Source organism: Hyalella azteca, unplaced genomic scaffold (genome assembly GCF_000764305.2).
Source record: "Hyalella azteca isolate HAZT.00-mixed unplaced genomic scaffold, Hazt_2.0.2 contig10999, whole genome shotgun sequence".
NCBI classification, from domain to species: Eukaryota; Metazoa; Arthropoda; class Malacostraca; order Amphipoda; family Hyalellidae; genus Hyalella; species Hyalella azteca.
In genome coordinates, this window is record NW_025941012.1 from 328,416 (window position 1) to 347,456 (window position 19,041).

The 19,041-nt window shown below is 36.2% G+C and overlaps 1 protein-coding gene across 1 annotated transcript in view; it reads left to right on the plus strand.

Annotated features, from left to right (window-relative positions):
* The window catches only part of LOC108665285, a 36,365-nt gene extending 29,304 nt beyond the window's left edge, over window positions 1–7,061 (plus strand). The window contains exons 11-15 of the mRNA XM_047882670.1: window positions 877–1,037; window positions 1,197–1,335; window positions 2,219–2,725; window positions 4,982–5,124; window positions 5,732–7,061. Coding sequence (XP_047738626.1) covers window positions 877–1,037; window positions 1,197–1,335; window positions 2,219–2,725; window positions 4,982–5,124; window positions 5,732–6,571 — 1,790 coding nt within the window. The 3' untranslated portion in view covers window positions 6,572–7,061. The remainder of the gene's footprint in view (window positions 1–876; window positions 1,038–1,196; window positions 1,336–2,218; window positions 2,726–4,981; window positions 5,125–5,731) is intronic.
* Window positions 7,062–19,041: the final 11,980 nt, after the last annotated feature.

Below are 19,041 nucleotides of genomic sequence, written 5' to 3' on the forward strand. Positions count from 1 at the left end.
CTTATTTGCTGCAACTATTTCAGTTAATTTCACGGAGAATGCCGACTCTGAATATCTCAGCCGAACTGCAAATGTTTTACGCTGAGTTCAATTTTCTCTGGCGAGAAATTCCTAGAACCAAGCAATTCATTCGGAAAACCCGAAAATCCGTTCGAGTTCGCAGCTTAGGTTCGGACAGGTGCTTACACCGTCCAGTGGAGCTGAAACCTTCGTAACATGAATCATTCTTATTTGTAATTATCAAGTTTTATTCACTATTCAAAAAAATTAATTTGATATTAACCAACATAAAGCTGCGTTATAGTAATAGTTCAGGTGACCTCAATGGGAAAAATCACCTGTGACGAAATGTGGCTACCGATTAATTACTAATTATGAATGAGCTCCCATGGCGAAATCTTAACATGATTGGCTATGCACATTTATCAAAACTAAATCGATAGATTAGAGCAGAAAATAAATTCACACATTTAAAAAAACAGACCATTGTTATCGAAGCAAAATGTCTATTCGACAATACTGTCATCCATGCATAATGTTTACGTAGCATTTTTGTTATCTAAGTTTATTTTATGTTACCAAATTTTATCAATGACTTAAGTCAATAGAGGAAATAAATTCAATATCACTATGTTCATAGAATATTATTTTTACGGAACAAAAGTTCTATCCATGCACGAAGGAAACGTAACAAAGTTATCATCCGTACTGGGTGTCTATCGCCTTATTTATATTATTCCCATATCTCAAAGCCAGGATATTAGCATAGGCATATCATCTATTACATCAATGCCGGTGCATTGTCATCAGCAGGGCCTCCTCCGAAAGGCCTCCCATTAATCATGACTAATTAGACTACGACTTCGGCTTGGTCAGGTCGGCCGGACCCTCCGGACGAGTGCGAACAATTCAACTTCTCCGTTTCGGTGATCAGCGTTCTCTGCAAGGCTGGCTTCGATGGCGGCTTACGGCAGAACTTCACGCTTGAAATCTATGAGGAGAATCAGTCGTTACTGATCGCCACCGTAACGAATGAGGCGAGTCTTTAATACACGATTATACTGTATGTTTAAAAATGCTATAATCTGTTTATAAAATTCAGAAATCTTATATTCCCAAATAAGAACCTATATTCGCCTTTGAAATATTATTATTAGAAAAATATTTGTTTAAATATATGTGTATTTTGTAAGCAGTTTCCTGTACTGGAGGTGGCGAGTGTGGCGTCAGCCCAGAGCTACCGCGCGGTGCTTTACAGCGCCAACGCTAAGGGCCGGAGTGATGTCACCACAATGTCGGTCATCACACTCAGGGATCTGGTGGAGAGGAGGACTGGTGAGTGGTGATTCTACGTCATCAACCTGAAACATCTGCTAAACTAAATGAAAATTCCATTCCCGTTATCAAATCTTTCAAGAATTCCGAAAATTTTTGAATTTTCCGAAAAAGAAACGAAGATCCCAAAAAAAGCAAACCAAATTTTTTGTGAAATTGTCACAAAACTAAATCATATGGAAGAACTCAGCGCCAATTTAGGAAGGCATCAGCCAAGCAGTTTGTAGAAGCGTTGGTCCCTGCACGACACGAGCGAGCGAGCAAAATGCTCTGCATTTTGTCTTGCAGAGAAATATAATCCACGGCTGCTGGTGTCTGCGGCATCGCCTGCCAATAGGCGAGAATGTTTGGAAATTACAGCTCATAATTTCCGACATCAGCCTTCTAGAACGCCAATTTTGGCAGTGTGTTTGTCTAGTCTGATAATTGCAAAAAAATTATCCTTCGTTGAGGTGTCCAAGTGATATGGAGAATTAATGCGGCAATTTGGTTTCTATCCTGACTTGCAATTATTATATACTCGTAGCAGTGTCAAAGAGCTACGTGCGATCAACGAAACAATTGTATTTTCTACACTATATTTTTGTTAAATACCACCGTAGCCAGTTGATAAATCCAGTTCAAGTGAAGAATGTAAAATTGTTTCGCCCACGGATTTTCAGCGTTCATACGCTGACGCAAGATGTTGCCCATTCGCTAGTTGTCTTGCTTATCATCATGCAATGATATTTTTTAGATGCATACAATGTAGATTTCTTGTATCAATTTTCTATCACTCAAGTTACTTTTAGTTAAGTGTAATTTCGCTGCACACGTACATATGCATTATGGTTTGCTAAACTACATTTTAGTTATATTTTTTTTATTTTCATGCATCTTACAGCAGCCATGAAGCCTCCACCAGAATACCCTCTGCTGGCATCGACATCTTTGGACGCGTTGGACAGCGTGCCCACTTACGTGGTCATCACACTAGGCATCATTGCTGGATTAATTCTGGTATATTTCCTGTTGTTCGTTGCCATCAGATTTAAGAGCTCACAACGTCGCCGCAACCAACGCTTGAGTTTGGATGATCTTAGCGACAGAAGTCCTCAGGCTACACCAAATTTTGATGAGCATCCCTCACTCAATGTCGCCGAAAAACCTGACGCGCATCTCACGAAAAACTCAAAAAGTCTCCCTGAAAAACGTTTGCAAAGTATGAGCGCCCAAACGGCCCCACATATTTCTCTCGCTGGTCCAGTAAATGAAAGCTCTGCCAATAACAAAGATTTTACAAAAAGAACACGAAAAAAACTTACCGGAGATGAAGTGACGGCCGAGCCAATTTTGGATGCCGAAGATCCAGTGGAGACGAGACTCCCAAAAAACGTTAGTGGAACAGAAGGTAAGGCTTTAATTTAAAACACAAATTATCAACAAAGTTTTTAGCTTTAACTAAAGACTAACCACAAGTTTATGATTAGCTCACATATGAGACGAAACACGGAAATAATTAGCACGCTTTTAATTCTATCCATACGGAAACGATTAAAGAAGTTTGAGTGTGCAAGTAAAATTATTTTCAGTTTAAACAATAGTTGCGGAAATAGTACAAAGTCGTTACTTTAGGAAGTCTTAATTAATTGAAGAAGATGACATACGATTAATTTATTTAGATGTAGTTTAATAGGCATCAGGTTTATAATTAATTCATAAACTTCTGTAAAGACCAAAACATGATATCCCCTACACAAAGTGCCAAATTCCAATCTAAAGCTCAATGAATGTCAAACGGTCATTTGGAAAAGAATAAATTTTGTTATATTGTTGCGAAGTAAGTATAGGTATGCTTGCTAAGTACGTCAGTTCGAATTCGCATTGATATGAAACACTGTTTTAATTCAAACATTATCTCTTCAATCGATGCAATTCCCACACAAATTTGACGTTAAAATATCGTTGATTTAGTTTTTGCAGCGAAACTAATTCGTAATCAACGTTATATCAATGTCGTTTACTTGGAGGTCATATATCAAAATAATGATTTATAGAACAATATATATCTTTCTAATATTTTTGAAAAAATAATTTAAGATGAATATTATTTCTGCAAAATGTGAAGGACTTACTCTGGAATAAGATTGAAAAAGAGAGTGAAAATATCTTCAATAAACTTCTTTCGAACTTAATTTAAAAAAAATCGTTCAAAGGAGCAGACTTGCCATTTAACATTAAAAACTATCATTTGTGTTGCAAGATCGTGTTTTTCAAGTGTCCTTGAACTCGTAAGCATGATTTAAATTTAAATTACGAAATATCTGACCTAAACTGAAACTTGGTTCATAAACTTTGGCACATTGAATCTCACTTCATATGCTATAAGCTATTAACTGGCAAGAAAAATATACGATCAGGAACAACTTATTATCATTGATCAATGCGGATCACAGCCGAATTTGGTAATTTTAATCAGTACGAATTGAGTCTTGCCTCATTGGAGAAAAATTCACGTTATTTTTCAAAGTCGGACGCGAATCTTGGTCAGGCTGTGCAACCTTCCGACTGAAACTCAATACTCAATCAATTCCTCTTTGCAGTTCAAAAATTTCCGAGCCTCCCTATATGAGCGCCCCACATTCTTTGAAACAGATTCCTAGTTTTATGGGCCCTGGTTTTGGCAAACTGAGTTCAACGTGATTGCGAATTGGTCCGAACGGAAGCCCTCACACGGCAGTTGCTCCCAGAAGGAAAATAATTAAGCCTATGGGATTTTTGAACGTCAGTGATTATTGACAAATGACTTGGTAAAATGGTTAAGCTTGCATCTCTCTTTGAGGGCACATCGGAGTTTTTGATTGCCGTCAGGGTGATTAATTACCGTCAAACGTTTGAAATTTCCTGATTCGATGATACATCTCATTTTTCATCTGAATATTTATTTCAATGAGATCATTTGCAAGTAATACTCAGGAAAAATCTACGTTGGTGTCAGCGGTAACTTTCAATCATGCGATTTCATCACAACTTTGAATATATTTTTCCATGATATGCGTCGTTCATCGATGTTTCAGGACCATTAATATCTTCCCTTCTCCAGAGGGTTAAATCGAAGCGTCTGGCAGCTCATGCACTTGACACAATATATTATACCTGAGCTGAGGAAGGATGCTCAGAAATGACGTATTACGCATTCTGTCTTAACGCTCCGCAGTTTTATTCATAAAACCTGTCATACTTCAATCCCAAAAGACCGTAAAAATTTATTACATATATTACAGTCTTCTCAATGAATGATGACTGAGCTTAGCTTCGTTTATACAACGTGTATAAGTTTAATTCTAGCTCGTACTTTGGAATCTTTGTTAATGTGCAAGACGTATCATTTTTGAAACGGGATAATTTATCTAATTTGAATCGAATATTTATTCACTATAATGCATGAGACAGTTGAAATATATTTATGTTCACTGTTAGACTATAAATTAAATAAGTAAATAGTGACTCATTCCCCGTCGACGTAACTTTCTCCATTATTGGTCATTTTACACATTCATGCACGAGCGCGGAAGCAAAGTCAACTAAAGTTTAGTTATACTTCGCTTTCATATTTAGTGATAATCCGTTGAGCATTGGAATTGAAGACCGGTCCGGTATGTTGCAGTTTCAAGGGACTCCTCTCATCAACATCAAAGTGTCCGGCCCGTCAGATCAGAAGAGGCAGCCGCCAGTGACGCGTTCCTTGACAAACCAGCCTCAGGCGACCGTCGCTTCTATGGCCCTGGACCTGCGCTGGACACGCGCTCGGTCAGTGTGTCATGTAATTGATATTTTCCTGGAATGTTAAAAGCTAAAATAGCTACCAAGAACTTAACATTTCTTTATAAGAGAAGAAATTTCGGAGTCCATCTGAAATGATGAATTTTTTGGCTATTTTTCTTGTTTTTAAGTTCCTGGTTTATTCGGGATTTAAGCAGTTATATGATCTTAATTGCTATTTATGATAGTTTTGCACGATATTCCGACATGCTAAGTCTCTGACACGAGCATTATTTATAATGATCGGATTAGCATAGAATATTTTATACTGCTGAGACAACGAAAAAGTTATACCTTAGGGATACGATATCGAATACGTTTTTTTCCTTTAAGTATTATTGTTATATTAAGTTTTATATATTAAGTTTTTTTCCTTAAGTATTATTGCAGTACATGCTTAAACTATTTTAGTGCATTTCAATGTAGCTCCCTATTCTTTGAAGAGTGACAACTTTTTCAAGTTTGAATATGGTTCTATGGAAAGTTTATAAACTAAATTTAAGATGCGGTAAGGTTGAAAGCACAAAAAAGAAATGGATTTATCAGTGGAATTTTTCTCATGATTTCTCACACGATATTTTTCCTTCGTTTTCAGGCTATAACTCATGAAACTTCTAGGACAAGCAGCCAAGGATTGGATCCTCTATCATCCGGAGAATCAATTACGGAACTGCAAGTCGAATCCAGGAGCATTCCTCCCTCTCCGGCGCCCGTGAAGTGCGAGCATTCCAATATTAATGGGAAAAAAGAAATGACACCATTAACCGATTTCGACCTCCAACTCCTCGGGATGGGTCACTGTGACAGAAAAATTTCAGCCGAAAAGGCATTCTATCCTAAATCTTACGGGGACCGTGATCCATTTTTTAACTATAACTTGAACACAAATAATAATTTTCCCAGTTACTTAGACACCGTTGGTACTCGAACGCTAGACAGGGTTTCAAGAAATCGTCAAGACCGTGACTTTCAGAGGTTTTTACACTCGCTTCATGAATTGGGGTACAGTCTGCCTCTGAAAATCGGCCCGAGTAACGCTACTCTCAGCAATGCAAATCTCCTCAACTCGCACTTGATGAAATCAGATGGCAATTTAAGCATTCATCAAACCAATGAGCATTCTTTGCGAGCCCAGATTTTCAATAATGCAACAAGCAACTTTGAATTTGGTAGACCTTATCCTTTTGATAACCAAAATTTACGAAATACCAGCTTATCCTACAAAGATACGTTATCAAATAAAGACGGTAATTCAAATTTCCGAAACGAAATGTACTGTTTTCCAGAGGGTAATTTGTCTGCTTTCAATGATGACATGCATTGTTTAGGAAACGGTAAATCTTCAAAAAGTTCTTCAAGCTCGGATGTTAATGCTTTACTAGACGCCTTCATAAGGCCTATAACGCTCATAAGAGAACGAGAAAGTGCGGTTTGATCAGTTTGATTTTTGAACCTTATTTCCTATTTACAAAATTTTATTTCTGTCTGTCTTCTCAGCTATCAACCTTTTACTCGTGCTATATGACTTTTCTGACTTAATATTCTGAAACATTATTTTCAATATTTGCTCTCTCAGTAGTCAGGTTTTCGAAATAATTAACTGCTGAACTATACGAAATAAACTTTATTATTTTTATATTTACGTCCTATTAATTACATATTTTAATTCTCTCACATTTTCAACAGGTTAGTCCATTTGACCTTCATTTTGGTTTTGTGTTGCTAGGCTCGTTTTGAGGCAAAAGAGTTCGGTATTTGTAACAGACTAAGCCAGAGCTTGATTACACGAGTTACATAAAAGGGAAAGTATTTATAATTTAGTAAGGCACGTGCGAACAAATGTTGATATCAGTCATCAGACGATAATAATCGAACCTTTGCTGGTAAACCGAATGAGAACTCGTGTAAACAAAATGAACATACTAGTTGACCTCAGTATTGTACTTTATTCTTTATTATATTTATATTATTATATTATATTATTCTATAATTTTATATACTTTATATTTATATAAAATTTCCTATTTTTCATATGAAGGATCTGAAATAAATTTATGACACTTCCGTTTATTCTCGCTCCGTGCGTACTGTAATTCTGAATGATACTGGAAAAGCTAAAAAATATGCCTCTATGCGGGATCTATCAATGTTAGAGATTTTTTGTTCAAATGTGAATAAACAATTTGCATGGCATCTGTTGTGATAGTCTGAAATTTTTTTCGTATCCTTATTTTCTGAATTGATCTAGAGCTTGTATACGTCAAATGTAGTTGCAATAAACAATTTATTATCATTTTTTTTGAGGAGGTGATAGTTCTGTTTTAAGAGTTCTCAAAATCTTCCTAACCATTTTTGCTTGTTCAATTGTCACTTCCCATCATTTTAATTCCAAGTAATTTAAAGAAGGCATCCAAGTAGCTGAGCAGCTTATGCACACGAATCAACACATTTCTTTCATTGTTTGGGAGAATTAAATAATTTGGCGTGTTTTAAGTAATTCATGCTGCGTTAAATTTAAATTAAATCCATTTAAACTAAGCATTAATGTGATAATTCTATCAATATGGAAAGCAGGCCAATATGGTAACAAGCGAAAGCACGATCAATCATGCAAGGCAGGCTAGACACGCTGTCATGCTTTGCACCTCATATGCTACCTAGCAAGACATGATATTGTTGCCCTGCAGCCCTTGCAACAATCGCACAAACCCTATCAATGCGTAAGCCGCAGCCAAGCGAAACACTTAAGGTGCAGTCATGGACTCAACTGAGCTCATGTAACATTCATGAAGATCACATGTACCGTATATGTGAGCCGCAGCAAAGCAAGCTTACACTACACATATGATACAGCCATGCAATTAGGCACTGCACATATGGCACATATAATACAGTCAAGCAAGACAGCACTACACATATGATACAGTCAAGCAAGACAGCACTACACATATGATACAGTCAAGCAAGACAGCGCTACACATATGATACAGTCAAGCACGACAGCACTACACATATGATACAGTCAAGCAAGACAGCATTTCACATATGATACAGTCAAGCAAGACAGCACTACACATATGATACAGTCAAGCAAGACAGCATTTCACATATGATACAGCCAAGCACGACAGCACTACACATATGATACAATAATGAAAGCTACGTTACGATAGCAACTATCACGCAAGCCATGGCTTGACAAGAGAGCCAGAACCTGGATATATCGACAGATATCGAGTATCTCATCTACGTCTGCCCAGAAGACATCGGAGAAGTCTCTGAAATCAGAGCAAAAACTTCAGCTTCTTCACTGCGGTTGTTTTGCTGCTCTTCTGATTGGTTGCGGAGACAAGAATCTGGGTTGACTTGTTTCGGTCGCACCGAGGATCCACCAACCAAACTTTTCTCCAGTGCCTCTTTTGCGTCAGTAGAGCCCCTGCACAGAGTGATGTCGAAACTTGATGCGCCGTTCCCAAATTGACAACATTTTTGTCTAAAAATTTGTCGTGTCTAGAGGTTTGTATATAAATTTCTTTATTTAAAGTCGTTATATGATGTGTAAACCTTTTTTGTACACTGTTGGAATGATAATCTTCTTTTTCTTGGACAAGTAAATACGTATAAATAACAACTGCAATTCAGCTGAATAAATTAACATATTCGCCACTTGTTTCATTTGCAATGTTCAAATTATACTTTGTTCTCTTGAATGAGACTGGACGAACACAAAATATAAAAACCTAAAATAACATGAACAGCTTGAACTTTGTATTAACAATGCTCAAGGTAAATTCAAGCCTCAACCATCACTTTGACACGTGAACGTCTTCCAAGTGCTTCAAGAAACCGACCAGGCATCGATAAAAACTTGCACGAGAGTCCTTGATGTCCAAGCCTCCTTGAGTGTAAAATGTTTAGTGATGTTGACGGTATTTTCAGGGCCCATATCCTCCAGATTGTGTAACTTAAGGTTGAAAGAGTCGAAAAATGGCGTGAAGACGAAAATAGAGTGAAACAAATCTCTGGAATAAATAATGATATTATATTATTATTATATTGTTATATTAATATTATAATAATTGTAATTAACACCCACTTCCAGGTCAAGCGTCATTTTATGTCCATGCTCTCGAATAAGAGCACCAAAAAGTTCTCTAAACATCGATTTTTAAGAGCAATTCTGTGAGCTATGCCGACTAGAATCTAAATGTGTATATGTTGTTGAACAATTTGAGCTAGGGAGTAATAATCCCACATAATCTTCGGCTCATTCACCAGCCTTTCATGATATTGATCATTAAAACATTATGAGATATTATTTCGTCACATTCTGCCTGTGAATATTAACGAAATTCTAAAATTATAATAACCGTTATACCACTTTATGTTTTAGACATCCGTTTTTCACAATATCTAATGCAGTATTGGTCTTGACACCAACTCATAATAAAAATATATAAAACATATAAAACTTAACTCAATCTCATTTTGGATGAAGCCCAAAATCCTTCCATAAATCCAACAGAATATTCAGCCAGACCTAATCCCAACTTTCGGACGACCTCTTTTGCAGAGAATATAAGTAAAAAAATTTAGCCCCGCTTTGCCTTGACTTTCTGCGATGCCATATAAATAAACCTTAGAATAGAAAGCTTGACCCCACCTTAATACATAAACATTCAGATGCTAATGCATTTCTTGATCTTGGAATCGATTGGCGGGCAAGTCTCAAGGTGGCGTATTTGCGATGCAGATATGAAGACTGGCGCTCAGTCAGACGAAATTTAGCCCAAACTTCACGGCAATTTCGCCAGAGGCTTCAAGACTTTTAGAAATTCTCCTTTTGATCTACTTTTAGTAGAACAAGAACTGAAGAGAGGCCGGACAAAGAATTAATGTCAAAAAAATTTTTTTTCATCGAGACCGAGAGCTACGATGTGCACCTCAAAGGTAGTATTCAAAGCGCCTGTCATAAAAGAAATAAATAGTAAACGAATTTGATCGGAACTCACTTCCTCAAAGATTTTTTCATTTTTTTTTAGATTTTTAAAAGATTTTAATTTTTTTAATTATGACAGTGATTCTGCGCCTTTGCACTGTTTATTAAGAATTGAGCCGCCGATTGAAGTTATATCAGAAATTGCAAGTCTTTCCTACCGAAGTGTGCTATCGCGTCATTGGAGCCTTGTCACATACTTATAAACTCAGCTTTAATAGACATAATTTTACTACTAAAGCACTCTCACTACTATACTAAACAAACAAATTGAATCCAGTCATAAACTTCGGCAAATGCGATGACAGAATTTGCGCAACGCAAAACCATCCTAAATGAAGCCACTAGATGAGCATTTGCAGTGTTATTCAGAAATAACGCCATGAACACCAAATGATGCAATTACAAATGATGCAATTTGTCTCATTCAAATGATGCAATTTGTCTCATTCAAATGCCCCGGATTTTGGGGCAAAAACTAATATTTATTTAATTACCATCTCACTTCACGAGCTGACAGCACCAAGAAATCCACTTCCGGGGAGTACAAGTGTAATTGAGCAGGGTTAAAGCAGCTGCAAATTCAAAATTATGAGAAAATTCTCGATTAACTCGTCCGCAAAGCTCAGCGTACTCGAATCCGTTCCGAACTCGGTAGGCATAATTTGCTGACAGGCGAAATCTTGCGGATTTCGACAAGCTTTGAAGTTCTGCGACGGTAGCGATCCCACGGATTAAAGGACTTCACAGCAAGACTAGCGTCGATAGCTGAATATATTCTTGCGAGTTGAATAATTTCATTAAGAATGTTAAATTATGTTTGTATATATTTTCTGTAAATCTACATAAAGAGCTAAACAAATTGAAAACAGTGTCTTTGAAACACATTTCACGGTTTGGGAAAAAATGTTTACTATTTAGAACCACAACTTTCTTCACATACGTTGTCATTTCAGAACATTGCACCGTTATTTTCAAACTACAAAAGATTCTTACAGCTTCTATTTGATGCTGACATTGCAGTACTAAAAAGTCAATGTACCACAACTCACAACACCTTTAAAGTCATCACAGCGTTACATAATAACTTGAAGACGTCATAGACCGAACAAGCATCAACCAAACTCATTATAAAACTGATTAAATGAGAAACTGCGTCTAAAAAATCACCAGTATTACGCAGTGTTTTTAAGAGGACAATAACAAAGCAATATGGGATACCGCGAGCCTACCTATATTAATATAGTGCTGCTTCTATGGGAGTGCAAGAGACGTTCATAACGAGACAAACAGTGCAAAACTCCAGCACGAAGATCGCAGAGACGACCGAGTCAGATAAATGGGCGTCTTGATGGACTTTGTGCTCACCGTTCATTCATTTCGGCAGAGATTCTTCCGAGTGAATGTGCACGTAGAAGCTTTAGGTGAAAAATATAGAAGAGGAAAAGATTTTCGCTGATGAATGAAGGCGTTCATTGACGGAGTGAAAAAAAAATAGGTAAAATAAATTTCACGAACGTCCACATCAGTAGTCGGAAAAAGGAAGGCACCAATAAAGGAGATTCGCAAGGGTGAACTACACGCCTCTAGCAGAAAGATGATGACTGCAGAAAAGATTTTCACAGTAAAATGTTGTCGGTCAAAAAATATTTGTCAAAGACTGTATATCAATGTCGCCATATAAATATACTGTATATCAAAAACAAATATCATTGTCTCGGGCGCTTTTGTCTCAGGTTAATCTTATTCGTGCGGTGAAGACTTATTCCGAAGGGTTAATTATTTTGTGGTTGGATGAAAGAAGACATGTATTCGAATTTTGAGACTAATCGGCAACTAACACTGTGAACTTGTAAGGAATTTACAGATATTTTTGTGGATAAGTGGACTTTTGGACATTTAATTATCATAGCTTCAAACGTTTCGTGAATATTAACAACAAATAACTCGAAAAAACCTCACCTCAAGAAAATCTTTACATTAGGTAATGAAGCACAGACAACACGTCACGGTAGTTTTCCAATTAACGTATTGTTTCAATTTGGTGGAGATTCAAGTTCATGGGAGGAAGTTATCGCATAGTTAGATAATTCATAGACGACTAAACCCACGTAATTGAAATTATTACAGTAACTGATGTGTTGTAAAATTTTTCGCATTATTTCAAAATCGCGCTTCATTTGAGACAGTTATCGGATAATTACTAGATTTAGAAATTAATGAATCCACATGCTTGAATTTTTTCCATGACGGCACCATGCAGTTGTATATTTGCCAGAGGTATCGAAATTGGTGGAAATCCCAGATAACTGTTATCATTAATAACATCAAAAAATTATCATCATTATCTTTATTAATAATAATTATGAAAATTATACAGTTAATTTAGAATAAATTATTAATTTAATTCAAAATATTTTATTAATTTAACTTAAAATAAAGTATTGTAATTATTATTACTTATTCCTAAGTAATTATTTGTCATTGTAGAGTCGAAAAGTTGACAAATTTCACAAATTATTGAAGATCCAATTTCATTTTGAACAGTGAGCGATTCATTACCCTTTTAGATGCGACTGCTTCCACATGACTGAGTTTTGACTGTCACTGCTCAGTTATAAAAATAAAATGTCTCGAGTTTGGAAGAAATTCAAAGTCATTTGGGACAGTTAACGGTTAAAGGAAAATTTCGAATGGAATTATCTCAATAAGACGAATCTAAAATTAATTTATAAATGACTGAACTGACGCACGTTAAATTCCCACCGCATTTTTTCCCCCATGTCCAGGGAATAAATTTCTTGGGTTGGTGGGATATTTCGAGTTGAAATACTTCAGTCATTTAAATCAAAAAGGATTCATGAAACCACTAATCAGATACTCGTAAAATTCGTAAAGAATTTTAACCGTTGTCAAGTAGATGCATTTCTTAGGACAGGAAAATGTCGTGTTGAATTATTGTATTGTTGAAAATGAAAAGAGTTCAGAAATGAATGAATTGTCAAGCGCGAAATTCAAACAGCATTTTTTTCCGTTGTCGAATGAATGCAAAGCTGGGCTCAGGAGGATATTTTCAAGTTGAGGTACCACAGTTATTAGAAGAAAAAATAATTCAAAAACGAATCAATTGACACTCGTAAAACTGACGTAGCATTTTTGTCTTTGTCAATTTAATGCATTCCTTGTGTTAAGGGAGAATTTCGAGTTAAATTACCACAATTATTGGCCGATAACCTAATCGGATAATCAATTTCAGAAACGACTAAACCCATATACCTGCACTTTTTCCAGTCACAGCCGCGTGTAAATTTAATATAGTGCTGGAGTTAGGTGAAGATCTAGCACAGACACGATCTAATATAGTCTTGCACAGACACGATCTAATAGTCTTGCACAGACACGATCTAATAGTCTTGCACAGACACGATCTAATAGTCTTGCACAGACACGATCTAATATTACCACGTGCCTGAAATTGTTACAGTCAGTGCGGAGTTGTGAAACTGAATAATTTCTTGAGTTAGTTAGAAACGAAACTTCATCAAGTTCGGTTATTATTTAATTGCCTAATTCAGACACGACTAAATCCGCATCACTGAATTTTTGATGGTTGCTGCAAACATGTAAAATTACCAAATTGACCAAGTTTGGTAGAGATCAAAATTCATTTGCGGCGGTTATCGGTTATTTATCTAACTTAGAAACGACAGGTCCCAGATGCATGATACATATTATTAAAATCACTACGTGGTTGTGAAGTTCAGAAATTTTTCGAGTCAAAAGGAGATTCAACTTCATTTAAGTTAGTTATCGGTTAATTTATAAATCCAATAATGACTGAACACATATATTTGAATTTTCCACAGTCGATTGGTAAATTTGCAATTGTCATACTTCTCGAGCTTGGTGATGATCCAAATTAATTTATTACAGTTTTTAGTTAATTAACACGTTCAGATACAACTAGAACCACATTGCTCATATTATTCATTCACGGCGGAGGGGCAAATTAGCGTATTTCTCGAGTTTGAAGACATTAATGTTTCTCGCGAATGCTTGTGCGACATTTTTCCCACGGTCGATCTGTTCAACTAGTTAAATACCACGAAACTCTGACCTAAGAAAATTCATGTATAAATATTGTGCCCTCGTGTATCGGAATCAGTGATAAGTTCGAATTGAAAACGTCGAAAACGAATTGAAATGGTTCTGGCGGGTCAGCGAGCCAGTGATGGTCGTGGAACTACCAGTGGCACCAAGTGCCCGGAAAAACTGACCTATCACCCCCTCCCTTACCTAGTTGCCACTACCAGGATGGGCAATTACAACAATTGAAAACGTCCGTTCCATCACACATGATTAATTTTTTATATTAATTTAACTTACTCTTCAAATCATAGATGAACAACAGTTTCATTTTGGACATTTTTAAAATTCATTTTTATTATTTCTTATCGATAATATAATTTCCGTTGTTGAAAGGTTCTTCAAGTGTGGGATTTCTGAAATGAATCGAAGCCAGATTTTTTAGCAGCGATGACATTCACCTAATTGTTTTTTTTTCTACAGAGGAAGTTCCTCATTAGCATGTTTACTGGCTGCAAAATCTTTCATTCAAGCTGGCAATTTTTTCATAATATTCCTTTTTACGTAATTTTCTCGGATAATTACATTTCTCCCTCATTTCCATATATATAACTAAGCGAGATTTATTGGAAGCGCAGCATCAGGTAGCTAATGCCGGATCGGAAGCTGTCCTGCTGAAATACGGTAATCAAATTTGATTGTTTTCGGTTACAGAGCTGGTGATGAACTTTCATACGAGCAAATCTGACCAGGTCGACAAAAAAATAAGCTAGATATTTCTTTAGTGCCTTTATTTAAGAAATTAAGATGACGTGTGCAGTCAAGATGCTACAGCGCCAAGCACATTAAAAGCGTAAAATAAAACTTGGAGTGAGTTTCCTGAAAGCCACAACATGTCAGTTCCATTCTTGATGCAGAATAAGTAGCCTAAATAGTCTTTGTGATATTACGTGTAATAAAAATATTAAAAACCGATTGACCGAAAAACATAAAATATCAAAACGGCAACTTAACTTTGTCTTGTCTTAAAGAACAGTTTTTAGGTCCACGCTATCTAAGGACGTTGCATCAGCAAGAAATTGAAAAATGTATACATGATCATTTTTTTTATCTGCATTTTTTGAAATTACATCGAAAATTTAATAGCAAATTAATTAGAAATCCTCTTAAACAGCGTCGCTTGATACGCACCAAGTGGATCGAGGGGGCAATTAGGGGCTCCTTCGAAAGCTTTATAAATTCAAGGAATATATTGAACTTTTGTGAAATAACTGGTGAGCAATATGAGTAAAAGTGTTCTTACAGTAAATTATTGACGGAAAGCTTTTACTCACCGTGCAATGAGATACTTTGAAACTGTTCATATGCAACGGAGAATATGGTAAGAATATTGTTATTAGATTGATATCCTCACATGAAAATATCTCTTATTAAAATTATCAATTTAATTTTATCTTCTGTAAACTTAATCCGAGATTCTAAATCGCCTTTAAGAAATGGCAAATGATGAAGCAAGAAATTAGATTGCGTTAGCAAAAGCATAATCTATGATACTTTTTCATGGTAAAATATTCATACAATAAAAGATCATCTGAAATCATTATTTTATCTTATAATTAATTGTCTCATTAATCCGGTGAAACAGAGCGAAGATTAAACAAATCGTACATCAATCATAGCTGTCAACGTTATTTTAAAGAAAAGGTCAAATTAACACTATAACTGCAAAGAACTCTACCTAAATTCCATTTTCACCTAGCCTTTTTTTTTGCCATAAATATATTGTAAATGTGAGATTATAATGGCATTAATTATAACCTTCTGTCAACATCAATTTCTTAGAAGTACTGAATTCATTATAAATTAATCCTGATGTCCTGTATACCTGAAATTAATAATTAAAACGTATATATTTTTCATTGTCGCAAATTTTGTTGCCAATATTACACTATTGCTATATGAGTCTAATCATGAGAAGCCAAAAGGCAGCGAATCAAGACAAAACATTTGAAATTACCAAAACTATGGCTCGTTAACTCGTGATCGAGTAAAATTTGCAGGTCCTGTACAGTCATGTACCTACAGGCACCTTCTGAGCGAGTACCATTTGCAGGTCCTGTACAGTCACGTCGTACCTCCAGGCATCTGCCGAGTGAGTACCATTTGCAGGTCCTGTACAGTCATGTACCTACAGGCACCTGCCGAGCGAGTACCATTTGCAGGTCCTGTACAGTCACGTCGTACCTACAGGCACCTGCCGAGTGAGTACCATTTACAGGTCCTGTACAGTCACGTCGTACCTACAGGCACCTGCCGAGTGAGTACCATTTACAGGTCCTGTACAGTCAAGTCGTACCTACAGGCACCTGCCGAGTGAGTACCATTTACAGGTCCTGTACAGTCATGTTGTACCTACAGGCACCTGCCGAGTGAGTACCATTTACTGGTCCTGTACAGTCAAGTCGTACCTACAGGCACCTGCCGAGTGAGTACCATTTGCAGGTCCCGTAGTCACGTAGTTCCTCCAGGTACAAATACTTCACATTAGCCGTTAGCGAATAGCATTAATCACGTTATAATTTATATAATGCACTTTCAAGAAGCGAATTAAATATGCATCGTTTGAATTATAGTTTAAGCATCAGAGAACTGTTGGATGGCTATTCTTGCAAATCGATTTTTATTTATTTTGTGTATGGATTATTATTTATTAAATTATAGGTTATTTTGTGTTAGGCACTAAATATTTTCGTGAAATGAAAAAGATTAAATGATTGATTTTTTCGAAGAAATCATATATAACATAAAATTATTCAGGTAAAACCTGAGAAGCACTCGCGTTCTACAAGTTACGCATGTAGCAGTCTGGGTAACATTAACGTAACATTGACGTACAGCATTAAGATGATTAGACTTAAAGGTTTTAAATAAAAGAAGTATAAATTTGAATTGATCGCGCTCCTGAAGTGATTCATGCCGAATCCTTGTACCCGATTCTTGTCATTCCGAATTGGCTTAATAATTCTGAACTACTTTAACCAGTTCAAACCCACATTTGGCCCAAAACCACCTTTCAATTCCCATTTTGATATCTATATGAAACTTGACTTTTTTATTTACGAAAAAAATTCTTTCTCACTGACGTCCATACATAATTTCAATTTTTCTCTACTTTTTAACAGTAAAGATATTTTACGATCAAATTCTATTAATTAAATAATCTCGCGCAACTCTTGTAGACAAAACATGACAGGGGCACGAATATGTAACGTCAAGAGCCTGTTTATCGCTTGGATCGCTTTGCAGATAATTCATCTTGAAACAATTTCATTTTGAATAATGACGACATCCAATAAACAGGCTCACCTGTTTGCGCCTTCGAAACTTTAATAAATATGAAGAGATAAAAATATCTTTTGATGAAGGCTTTAATAATAACGTACTGTTTGTCTTCCACCTCCGTACTTTGAACTGTTTGATGAGATTTTCCTGATGGTAAATTGGCAGTGAACACTTATTTACATCAACATGATTGTGCTCTGATGAACATGTGGGCTTAGAGCACAGAATTCATTATTCAATAAGAATTATAATTATCTGTTGATTTTTTATTCACACCAGATAAACTTTGATTGATATTTGTCTGACGCTAATCAATACATAATCTTTATGCGTTTTATTACTTTTTTAAGATTAAAGAACGCTCGACAAAAAATTAACGCTGATTTTCACGTCGTCTTATCATTCTAAATGTAACAAAAATTAATAATTGAAAGGAACAGGAAAATATGAATCCAAGGTAATTCCTATATTCTTGAAAGATTTTGTTACAAAGTTTTCGAGTTTTTCAAGTTTCGTCATCAAATTTTCATCAAGTTTTGAGTTTTTTTATATTTCATCTGAATCGGTGATGCCAAAAGGAAGATAACTACCGCAGCAATAATTTTTATTATTATTATTACTATTATTATTATTATTATTATTATTATTATCATTATTATTATTTTTATTAAATAATATTATTCTTATTATTAATATACGAAGCAGTTATCGTAACGTCTGCTTCAAACGAACTTCGAACTTCGGGGGCTCGTTACACATAAGTTTTACAGCGAGCGAAAAATAATTAGACACGACAGTTGATGATGCGAGACCCACTGCGCTGCTCTGCGTTTATTACGCGATTAGCGCGTTCATTACGAATTGCAGTTTTATTAATTGAGTGTCGTTGTCGGCAGTACATAGGGTGTGGCATTACATTGTCCAATCTGGTCAAAACGAGCGCCACCACGAGGGCCTCGAAAGACAGCGACTGACTCTACGTATTCATCGCAGAGTGCCAAGACAGGCTGTGGTGACTTTGACAATGTGGTTGTTGATAGAATGTTCCGAGTCCAGCAGAATGCCGAGGTTGCAAACCAAAGACACAGGCATGACGAACTCGTTGACCAAGAGAACAGCGTTGGCCGGAAGCTGATGCTGGCACCGAGCATTCGCAAACCAAATGAAGTCGGTTTTTGATGCATTGAGCTGGAGCCGATTGGAGCGCATCTAGTCTAAGACGGCGTCCATGCAGACAGACACCCGGTCCTGCAACGCTGCAGCGTCAGCCGACGCACAGTAACCCTAAATTTGGGAGGCGTGATGATTGCAAATAATAAAATTAATATCTAAAGATTTACTAATGAAAATCTATTCTTCGCTGTAATAGTGCTCAATTCATAATTGCGAAGGGATTAATACTCGTGTATTCATTTGTATTTTAAATTTTCATTCATTGCGGTAGGGTAGAGTAACATTTATGAGCAGTTCTGCTCAAATCA